This window comes from Canis aureus, chromosome 25 (assembly GCF_053574225.1).
Source record: "Canis aureus isolate CA01 chromosome 25, VMU_Caureus_v.1.0, whole genome shotgun sequence".
NCBI classification, from domain to species: Eukaryota; Metazoa; Chordata; class Mammalia; order Carnivora; family Canidae; genus Canis; species Canis aureus.
In genome coordinates this window covers 2,449,095-2,459,959 of record NC_135635.1, presented here as the reverse complement: position 1 = coordinate 2,459,959, position 10,865 = coordinate 2,449,095, and the positions used below count along the sequence as shown (strand labels likewise).

Genomic DNA, 10,865 nt, shown 5'->3' with positions numbered 1-10,865 from the left:
ATTTCTTATATTCCTGGTATGAGTGAAGCCATATGATAATTGTCTTTCTCAGATTGACTTTCACTTATCACAGTCCTCCCCCCTTCCAGTTCCACTCACGTCAAAGTGAATGGTAGGCTCATCCTTTCTGACGGCTGAGTAATATTCCATTGTATATATGCAACACATCTTCGTTAACCATTCATCTGTCGAAGGACATCTCAGCTCCTTCCAGTTTTGCTACTGTGAACATTGGGGTGCAGGTGCCCTACCACCTTCTTATCAAACACTCACATGCCTAAGCCAATATTTCCTCTGCCCCAAATCATCCCAGGGCCAGGTACCAGCTGCACACCACCACTATGTCCCAAAGGCCACAGGAATCCCTCAAACTAGCCTCTCCGAAACTGTTTAATCGGCCCTGCCTTGTGTCTCCTATGGAAGCTGTAATCCCATTGCCTTACCTTTTCCTTTCTGCCTCCTGACTGACACTGGTGCGTTCTCCTGGGACTCTGTAGGGCCCGCGGTGACCTCACCTCTGGGACCTGGGAATATAATCGACCTCTTCCTTCTAAGCTCCAGTCTTGTTTCCTCCATTAGGCTGGGAGGCCTAACCAATGAGCACTAACTGGCCAATGCAACAGCACAGATGGGGCTCTTGTCACCTGAGCTGGAGAACTATGTAGAGATAATCTCATTCTATCTCCTCGGAAAGAGAGAGGACTAGTCTGATGTTGCACAGCAATGCCCCCTAAGGTGGAGGGCAGGATTTAAGTTTCCCAACCCCCAGTGAGAGGCCTTCCCCTCCTCACAGCAAATAAGACCACAAGCGTCCCACTCACACAGGCTTTCTGGAAGGAGTGAACTGTCCAAGGACTCTTATTTGAGTTGACAGGGAAGAAAGAGGACAGTAAAGGGGTAAGAGGAGGAGAGAAGTTCATTTGAAGTCATACCGGGACTCACAGGCAGAGAAAAAGGGAGGGAACCGCAGAAGGGAGGGTGTCCCAAATATTCTACTCATCATCAGGATGTAAATACTTAGCCCAGTTCCCTATGAAAATGGAGCTTGCAAAACCCTTCTCCCTGTGCCCATGTCCCTTTTGAAGCCCAAGACCTGACAAGTCAGTTAGTTACCAGATTTGGTGGAAGAACGGGCAGAGATAGGAAGGGTTTGACCCAGACTCTAGACTAGTCTCCTGTGACACTTAGGAACAAAGGAGAATCCATCCCCCAAAGCTGGCCCTTCATTCCTTGACCTGCTTAGAGCTTTCAGGCTTCAGGCCTGTGTCCCTCTGAGCTCATGTACAGGCTCATTTTGCTATTGGAACCTAACACAAAAGTAACGTGTGTCTGAGTAGATCTGGATTAAAGGGCTTCATCCCAAGTAGAGCAGAAGTGAGGAGTGTGAACACAGAAGGGGTTGGAGACTCACAGCATCCATAGTCCCAGCAATGAAGGTAGCTGGGGATGAAAACTGCCACCTTACCTTCCTTACCTCCCTTCCCCTCAGAACATTATCAGAAGAGCACACCCTTCCTGAGGCCTTTAAACACTACGTGAATTGGGGAGTGGAGGCCCAGTTTCTGTGTCCACCTTGGACCTTATCTGTTTCCTTACCTAAACTGGGGATTCAAAATGACTGATGCTAAAGCTCCCTTCAAGCCCTAAATGCCTGGGATACTAGACCGTGTTTAAGGCCGCGTTCATGCCTGCATAGTAAATACATTCTAAGACAGCCAGCCCCTTACACTTCGCCTTCCAAGCTGGCACCCCTCCCCTTGGCATCTCCGCAGACCTATCCCACCCAACCAAGGCTGGGGCATCTCAGGGCCCTTCTCTGAGCAGCACAGCACCCTTGACTGGTCAGTCTCATGTACGGTCTGTCACCTTGCTGCCCACAGCCTTCAGAGCTCTTTCTGTCCCACACCCTCAAACCTGGAGCCAACAGGTCTAGGATCAGGTGACACCATCTCTTCTTATTAATGCCTCCTCTGAATTGTTCAAAGTCATCTCAACAGCCTCTAGTGATGCAGAAGAATCTCCCAGACTCAACTAAGGCTTCACCAAGGTTTTGAAGCTAAAGTAAAATGAAAGGGAAAAGAATCCCACAGGACATTTTTTTTTTTTTAGTTTTTTTCTAATTTATTCATGAGAGACACAGAGAGAGAGGCAGAGACATAGGCAGAGGGAGAAGCAGGCTCCATGCAGGAAGCCCAAGGTGGGACTCGATCCCAGGATCCCAGGATCATGACCTGAGCCAAAGGCAGAAGCTCAAGCACTGAGCCACCCGGGTGCCCCTTTCTCTGAGTTGTTTCAAGCCACATCTGCTGCATTGAACACCACATACATATAGCTTGACCTGACCCAACCAAATCTATCAACTCCCATTTGGGCAACTCTGGGCAGTCTAATCCCAACCCCAAGAGCCCAGTCCTTCCTGAGCTCCAGGAAGCTCCAGTGACATGACAGGCCTTTGTGGGGAAGAGGCTGAAATTATCACAACCACAGGGGAAGGCTGTCCTGATTGGGATGTCCAGGGCTAGGGGGTCCCAGAGGGCTGCTGGATGTGGGAGAAGAAAAGGATCCATTATCTGCTAAATGGGTTAAGGAACTTCTCTGATGGAAATGTGAAAATAGTGGGGTTTTTTATTTTGGAGATCACTTTATAGTCCTCCAGAGACTTTCCCAGATCTTCTCCTTCAGCCTTTGTTGAGAACTCCTGCTGGGATCTAGGGCTTCCAGGATACAGTGTCCATAACCTCGGTTGAGCTAAGGGAATTCCATCTTGGAAGCTCAGAGCTACGGGCAGCCTGGATGGAACTCAGGGGGGATCAGCTGATCTGCCCTGAGGAGAAGGGACCTCAGATCAGAGCCTGTGACAGAAGAGGGTTGGAAGAGGGGGCGGGGGGAGGGACATCTGTGGGAAAAGCTTTTTAACAAGGATGGCTTTGATTTTCTGGGAAAGAGAATTTTCCACAAATCCCCCTGTCACCCTCCTGGCATTATCACAGTGCCCAGATCTGGCAAATACTTTCTGAGCAAATCACACCCACACCCTGACTCCAGGGCTAGCCCCTCCTGTCTCTGTTCTCAAAGACTTCCAGAAAAAGTACCCTTGGCTTCTCCTCAGGGCAACATGGCCCTGCTCCAGGAAGCTTCTCTTTTATCATTTCCCAAGCTCTCCCTTTTCTGGTATCTCAGATTCGACGGCTCCTGGCTACCCATTTCTGCCAAGGCTTGACATTAAACACACATCACAGGTTATAAATTGCAAATGAAGTTTATTGTGCAGACACCAAGACCACAGCGCTTTAGATGCAGAGTCAGAAAGGTGGGCTATATACACAGAAACGTGTTTCCCTCGGGGCAGGGCCACCAGAAAGGTGCAGGCTTTGGGATGGGGCCCTCAACAGAACAGTCGTCTGGAGAAGGGACCCCGAATGTGTGACCCCAGGAGGGGCCAGGAGAGGGGGCATGGCTGGAAGTGCAAGCCTAGGCAGCGCAGACACTTCCCCGGGGCACAGAGGGTGTCACTGGCTCCAACGAATTGGTTTGGAGAGAAGATATTTCAGACACAGTATGTGGGAATCCCTTTCCTCCAAAACGCCATCAGAGATGGAAGACAAGGTTTGATTTTCTGTCGATTTGGATGAGCAGACACAGGATTCTACGTTCTAAAGCAGAAGAGTCAAGGGTGGAACTGATCCTTATCTAAAAGAGAAGGTCACACTGGAGCCTGAGCCAGAACCACCCTTTTGGGAGCTGAAACCTCCTCTAGAGCCACCTCCAGAGCCATAGCCTCCTCCAGAGCTGGAGCCATATCCTCCCCCAGAGCCAGAACCTCCTCTAGAGCCACCTCCCGAGCTATATTTTCCTCCACTGCCACCTCCAGAGCCAGAGCCTCCCCTGGAGCTGCCTCCAGAACCATATCCTCCTCCAGAGCCAGAGCCTCCCCTGGAGCCGCCGCCAGAGCCGTAGCCTCCTCCACCGCCACCTCTGGAGCTCGATCCTCTGCCTCCAGAGCTGTAACTGCCACTTCCAGAGCTGAATCCTCCTCCTCCAGAACTGGATCCTCTACCTCCAGAACCATAGCCTCCAAAGCCGCCCCTGGATGTCACGCTTGAGGACATGGAGCTGCTGGTCACAGCTGCAGAGAGAGATGGCATCGCCATGGAAGTCCTGGGTGCCTTGGCCCGCATCCTCCCTACACACCACCCGCGGGACCGGAATAACCCCACTACTTACAGACAGTCACGTTGCTGCTGAGGTCTCCAGACATCCTGTCAGGGAGAGAAAGACTAGCTCACGGCTGAGCCCTTGGGCTCTGACTGCGGGTTGTTCTACAGCTTTCGGCCTGCAAACATGCGCTTCTGCCATCGGCCACCAGGGCCTTCCAGGGCCCACTCACTCTGCACTGGCAGGTCACAGACGTGGGCAGGCCCCACATTTTCCCACATGGTGTAGCATCCCGATTCATCTCGATTTTTTGCTCAAATGAAAATGATCAAAAAGCAAATTCACTTCTGACCGGCAACCCACGTTTGTATTTCAATCTATGTGAGGGAGTCTGATATCCCAAATCCAAGCCATGCGAGAAATTTTGAAACAAGGCCACACCGTCAGCATTCAACTCCGAAAGAATTGCAGCTCTGTACAGCCTTCCCATCCTAGCCCTCTGCCCCCACCTCCTCTGCTCCATCTGAAGGCTTTGCCACTTCTCCCTGCGGGCCGGGGGGCGGGGGCCTGGCCTCCAAGACAGGTACGGAGCCACAGCCGAAGCAAAGCAGCTCCTTCTCTGTCTCACTGGCTGGCTGGTGGGTGACCTGGGGGAGCTTGGCCCCTTCCAGGTGCTTCAGCCTGATGAAATCACGAGGATGCCGCTAACGCACACAAAGGGCTCAGACAGGGCCTTCAAACAGAGGGAGGACAGGTTCCCTTGTGGAGGGTTAGCAAATGATTCCGCTTGCCAGGCCGGAAATCTGCAAAGAACCAGGTCTGGCACCTGCCGCAGGTGAAGGGCCAGCCAGTCACCCCTCAGCCAGTCAGCGTGATCCAACACGTGGTCCCCTAGTTCTGGGTCACAAGGTGGAAGGAACAGAAGCTGTGTACCCCACAGACCCGTAAGCCAATGTTTCAGGCTCTCTAGGACTAACCCGTTTTCACGACATTTGATTTTCTCTTTCAGAAAAGACAAAGATTAGCTTATTGCCTAATTTAATTTAATTTACTCTGGCTTGGTAGTCATTCCATATTGATAAATCTAATGCTTTGGGTCGAGAATGGCTGCCTAAGACACAGAGTGATACCAGCTTTCAGCTGTCAGAAGGCCCTGATTCACCTCCAGCTTTCCCTGCCTTCCTTCCAGCCCTGGTTCTAGGGGACAGGGGAGGGCGGACCACGTTACCCTTATGCTTTCCAGTGGCCCCCACCTGCACTCCTCGCCCTCCAGCAGCTTGCGGTAAGTGGCGATCTCCACGTCCAGGGCCAGCTTGACGTTCATGAGCTCCTGGTAGTCACGCAGCAGCCGGGCCAGGTCCTCCCTGGCCTGTTGCAGAGCCTCCTCCAGGTCCGAGAGCTTGCCCTGAGCATCTTTGACTGCGTGCTCTCCCTTCTGCTCAGCTTCTGCAATGGCTTCTTGCACACTCTTACACTGGGAGAGAAGGAGAAAAGGTTCCTGGGGGGGTTCCGAGTGGAGTCCTCTGTGGGAGCAGATGTGTTCAGGGTATGGGAAGCCAGCCTGGCCCTAGAAGTGTTGGGTCCCTCTGGAGTTAATGTGAGTCGCAAACAACGATGCCAAGACTCGCTGCCATCTCTGGGGCATGGTCTTCCAGTCGCGTCTGACTGGACCCTCGTGCTTTCCCCATAGTGACCTTTATCCTCACAACACAGGGCCTGAGGCATTATCCCACACTCCCATACACCCCCGTACACCACGTCCCACCCACCCAAGCCCCAGGCGACCCCTGGAGCCGCGCAGCCCTCAGGGTGCGCCCACCTGCTTCTTCACGTGGGCTATCTCCCCTTGCAGCCTCTGGATCATGCGGTTCAGCTCGCTGATCTCCATCTTGACCTCCTTCAGGCTGTCTCCGTGTTTCCCTGCAGTCACCTGGAGCTCTTCGTACTGCCCGGGAAGAGGAGGACAGTGACAGCTTGGAGGAAGCCTGGCTTGAGCCACGGAAAGTCTAATACAGGGGGAGCCAACCGAGCTGCCTTCGCAAGACGTGGGGGACTGTCTCCCATCCCCAGAAGGACTCAGTGCCATTCTCAGTCGAGGGCAGCTGTGGTGCTGCGGACACTCTTGCTTGGGAATGGGCCCAACTTCCATGAGACAAAAGCACCAGCCATCTCACTGGACACTTTCTGGCCAAAGTGAACCCCAGCTTGTGAGACAGAGCTGTGGCTCTCTCTGCTCTCCTCCTACTTGCCTTGCTGTGGTAGAGAGCTTCGGCCTCAGCCTTGCTCTTCTGGGCGATCTCCTCATACTGGGCTTTGACCTCAGAGATGATGCTGTCCAGGTCCAGGCTGCGGTTGTTGTCCATGGACAGGGTGACATTGGTTTCGCTGATCTGAGTCTGCATCTGGGACAGTTCCTGCAACACACGAGGTGTCTGGCCCTGGCTTTCCCGCCCACAGCCAAAGGCCGTGAGGAGCATCCCCCTCCCCAGTGTTAGGGAAGCAGACTCTCAGACCAAGCTGGGTGGGCTACAATGGGCGGGATGCAAGCGACATAACCACCAATCCCAGGCCTCTGCCAAGGATGTCTAGAGAATTATGAGAGGAGAGTCTATTCCTGAGCCTCCTGCTGTATAGCCCTCACCATTTATGCAGTTTTGATGTGTTTGATGCCCCCAGAAAGAAGCCTGCCGATGACAAATGTTCCAGAAGATATTTGCACACATGGGCATGGAGGGGAGGTCTGTTACATTTTGACCTCTGACGTACATTAGACATAGGAAGGGGAAAAGGACCGGTCTCTTCCTAAGGGGAGCTGGACATTTGAGGAATGGAGTGAAGGGAAGTGGTCTCCGTGTTTCCTGAGCCTCACTTCTTGTGACATCAGAGGAGATAAGTTCCTCTCCTCCAAGACCTACGCCGCAGAAACGCCCTCGAGGCCTGGAATGGTGGCAAGTTGGAGTCAGCCAGTCCATAAGCCCCATTCGCCCCACCTTTTCTCCAGCTGGGAAAAGACTGGTTTGGAAGGGTGGGATGCAAGGGTCTACCCAGGAGCAGCCTCCTTACCGCATCAAAAAGGAATTTAATGAACTCAAGCTCCTGGGTCAGCACATCCGTCTTGGCCTGCAGCTCCACCTTGGTCATGTAGGTATTGTCCACGTCCTGCAGAAAACGTGAGGGGCTTCTAGCGAAACCCACGCACTGCTCATGTGAGGGCCCCACCCTCTCCCTGTCCCTCTCTTCCACTCAGTCCCTGTTAGCTGCTCTCCAACAGCTCAGGCACCTCAGTGAGCCATGTGTCCCTGGGCGTCATTTGGCGCAGAGTCCACCATGCGCCTCGACTAGGGGGCTCATGCCCTTGTTCACTGCTCACATTCCCCCAAAACCAGCAGAGCTCTGGTGGGATGAGCTCTGTCAACCGTTCCCTCCCTCCTGCTTGAGACACTGTGGTTCCCGCTGCGGGACCCAATGGCCTCTGTGGCTGTTAGCAGTTCCTCAACTCTCCCATCCTGTCCGTCCAGCCCACCTCTCCTGAATTTCCTCTGGATTTTACACCAAAGCTTCTGCAGGAACCAGGCTAAGAAGCCACACTTTGGGCCTTCTAGCCCAAACTTGTCAGCACAACCAGCAGCATCTTCAAGCCGGCTTTCTAAGGGAGGTCCAGCCCTTCCTCAGCTCTTCAGAAGAACACTAAAGTGCTTCCTGTGTTTGCGTCTTGCACGGCCCAATATAGGCCTTAAGGAGATTATTGATGAAAATGCTCTAGCAAATCTGCAGCCCAGCTCCAGAAGCTTGAACTGCAGAGACCCTTCTGTTCTCAACAGAACCAACCTATACGGCTGGTTGGACATGCTCCCCCCCCTCCCCTGGTGACTGCTGTTTCCACTCAGAGCTGTTCTCCAGCCTGTCTGCTGGCGCCCGGTGGGCTTCTGCAGCCCCCTCTTTCCCACCCAGCCCTGACACCCTCCTGCTCACCTTTTTAAGTGTCACAAAATCATTCTCAGCAGCTGTGCGCTTGTTGATTTCATCCTCATACCTGTGGGGACCCGGGGACACAGCTGTTAGATTAGCTCTACTTTGTTCACTTTTTTCTTTTCCTTTTCCTACTGGACTCACCCCCAAACTCCCCATTCTCTGAGAGTATTAAACACTCCTTCGCTATCTAAATTGTAACTACAAGGTCCCAAATAGGTAGATTTTTCTAAAAGCTAAGTCTCAAGCAGGTGAAAAAGCATCCATGTCTAAGGCTCTGAGATGTCTTCCTCATAAATAATCACCACACAAATTATCACCACAAATGCGACAGGGACACAAGTGGCCTCCTGGGGGGACGATCAGATGGCTACGATCAATATCTTTCCGGCGTCTACTCTGCCACCTACTTCTTCTTAAAATCTTCGACAAGATCCTGCATGTTGTTCAGCTCTGAACCTTGCGATGTTCGTTCCGCAGAAAGCGTGTCCACGTATTTCTTCAGCTTGGCGATGTACGCTTGAAAGATGGGCTCCAGGTTGGTAGTGCGGGTGCTCACATCCAGCTGCTGCAGCAGCTCCCACTTGGTCTGCAGCACCTGGTTCTGCTGCTCCAGGAACCGCACCTACGGGGACCAGGGGACGAGCCCGTGAGCTCTGGATTGCCCTTCCCACCAGCCGGCCACACTCGGCCGGAGCCAGCTCTGATCCTGCTTCGGGGCATGAAGAAGTCTACGCGGCTTTGTGCTCACAAGCTGGATACTGCATCCAGCTCGGGCTCCCTGCCTCCACACGTGGAAAGTTCTATAGACTTCTAATGTTACATCTGGCACTTTCCACACAGAGAACTCTTTTTCTACTTCACCGCCTACTATCTCGTTTGCAGCTGCTCCCAAGACTCCAGGCCATTTCCCTCTCCCATCCTAGTTGGATTCCCGGCCAAAGTCCCACAAAGTCTTGAGCAAACCAAAAATAGGCGTCCACTGGCACTGCTCCTAAAGGTGCAAGCGTGAGAGCAGTGCAGGGCAGGGCTCCTCAGTCTGATTTTTAAGAGCCTCATAAATTTCTTAGGCACGTTCATCGGCCTTGAAGTAGGCTGAGACTCCGTAATGCTCAAAAATGACACCAATAAAAGATTTTACGGGTCACAAAACCGAGAATGCTTCTCTTGAAGGCAAGAATTTCATTCATTCCCAAGCAAGTTCAGCTTCCCAGAACTGAAGAGAATAGTGACTCCCAGGGAAGGAAAGACTGTCTCAGAAGATGTCTTACCAATTTCGTCTAACACCTGCTGCCACTAGGCCTGAACTACTCCATTACTTGTCTATATCAGTTTTCCCATGATTTTCAGAGCTTTCCATAAATATTACTTATCTGGGCTCAAACTATAAAGCCAAAGGCATACGTAACTCCTAACTTTGGACTGTTTCAGAAGACGCAGCCCTCAAAGCCAGCATCTTTCCCATTTGGGATATAAGCCAGGCTGGTTTGACTACACCAAGGGCTCCTACAAGAAACGAATCTGTGCCACTTGCTTTCCAGTGAGTTGGAAGTAGGGCATCCTGAGCATCAGATGGAGCCAGCTTCTCGGGACTCACCTTGTCAATGAAAGAAGCAAATTTGTTGTTGAGCGTTTTGATCTGCTCCCGCTCCTGAGACTTCACGTTCTGGATCTCTGGGTCAACTTTCACGTTGAGAGGCTGCAGGAGACTCTCATTGATGGAGACTTCATGGATGCCTCCACCAGGGAATCCTCCAGGCCCAAAGCCACCAGGACCCCCAAAACCTCCAAGGCCACCACCACCTCCAAAGCGGCCTCCGCCAAAGCCGCCTCCACCGAAACCACCGCCTCCAAAGCCGCTGCCTCCTCCAAAACCACCGCCTCCAAAGCCACCTCCACCGAAGCCGCTGCCTCCTCCGAAGCCGCTGCCACCTCCAAAGCCACCTCCTCTGCCACCAAATCCACCACCGGAGCCAAAGCTTCCGCCTCCTCCAGCCACACTAATGGAGATGCTCTTGGTGCCTCCGAGGCCAACAAGACTCCGACTGCCAAAGCCGCCACCGCCGGCGCCCCCTCCGCCACCGCCGTGGCGGCTCAAGCAGGAGAAGCTACGGGTTGATCTCCTGCTCCCACCGGAGACCACGGCTGAGCCACTGCTGAAGCTCCGGAATCCTCCTCCTCCTCCTCCTCCTCTTCGAGATTTGCATGAGATCTGACAACTCATGATGCCTTTGCCCAGTGGGGAAAATTGAGGTTTCCGAGATGAGTTGAGGCTGGAGACTGCGCTCTGCTGTTGGGAGACCGTCAGGGTCCCCTTTTATACCTGCCAACTAGGTGTTGGAGCGCATGGGCGTGGGCACACGTAGGCATGGGTTTGGTCTGCCTAGAAGCTACGCCTGGTTAGTGATTATCAAGCTAATAGCCATTAAAAATCTACTAATCAGCTGCATCCCAAAACTTGCTTGGACTGCAAACCTCTCCTGTTTATCTGGGCATCTGTCATGCAATTCGATTTTTGTGAAATCATCAAAAGAGGAGATCAGGCTGTGGGTTTCTCAATCTGAGAAAGAGACCTTCTGCAGAATGCTGTTCCCTGCTCTGGACCAACCCAAAGGAGGGCAGCTAGCACCGGGCCTGTGCAGGCTTGCCATCCCGGCGAGGTTGATGAAAGAGACGACAGGTCTGGAGACTACAGGGGCCCCTCGGTGGCAGCTTTAGAGCCCTTGCTTCTCCCGCTGCTC

At 52.9% G+C, this 10,865-nt stretch overlaps 1 protein-coding gene across 1 annotated transcript; it reads right to left on the bottom strand.

The window, feature by feature from the left end:
- Positions 1 to 3,256: 3,256 nt before the first annotated feature.
- On the bottom strand, positions 3,257 to 10,400 carry KRT2 (keratin 2). Its single transcript, XM_077871828.1, has 9 exons — positions 9,722 to 10,400; positions 8,535 to 8,749; positions 8,128 to 8,188; positions 7,219 to 7,314; positions 6,405 to 6,569; positions 5,975 to 6,100; positions 5,409 to 5,629; positions 4,225 to 4,259; positions 3,257 to 4,126 (listed from the first exon to the last, which is right to left on the bottom strand). The coding sequence occupies exons 1-9, from the start codon at positions 10,346 to 10,348 to the stop codon at positions 3,687 to 3,689; spliced, it is 1,986 nt and encodes a 661-aa protein (XP_077727954.1). The 5' UTR covers positions 10,349 to 10,400; the 3' UTR covers positions 3,257 to 3,686.
- Between the last annotated feature and the right edge of the window lie 465 nt (positions 10,401 to 10,865).

Coding starts and splice junctions, on each gene's coding strand:
- KRT2 (XM_077871828.1), bottom strand. CDS start 10,348: ATGAGTTGTCAGATCTCATGCAAATCTCGAAGAGGAGGAGGAGGAGGA. Junction 7,315..8,127: donor ATTTTGTGACACTTAAAAAG/GTGAGCAGGAGG, acceptor CGTTTTCTGCAG/GACGTGGACAATACCTACAT. Junction 6,101..6,404: donor AAGCTCTCTACCACAGCAAG/GCAAGTAGGAGG, acceptor CTTCCCGGGCAG/TACGAAGAGCTCCAGGTGAC.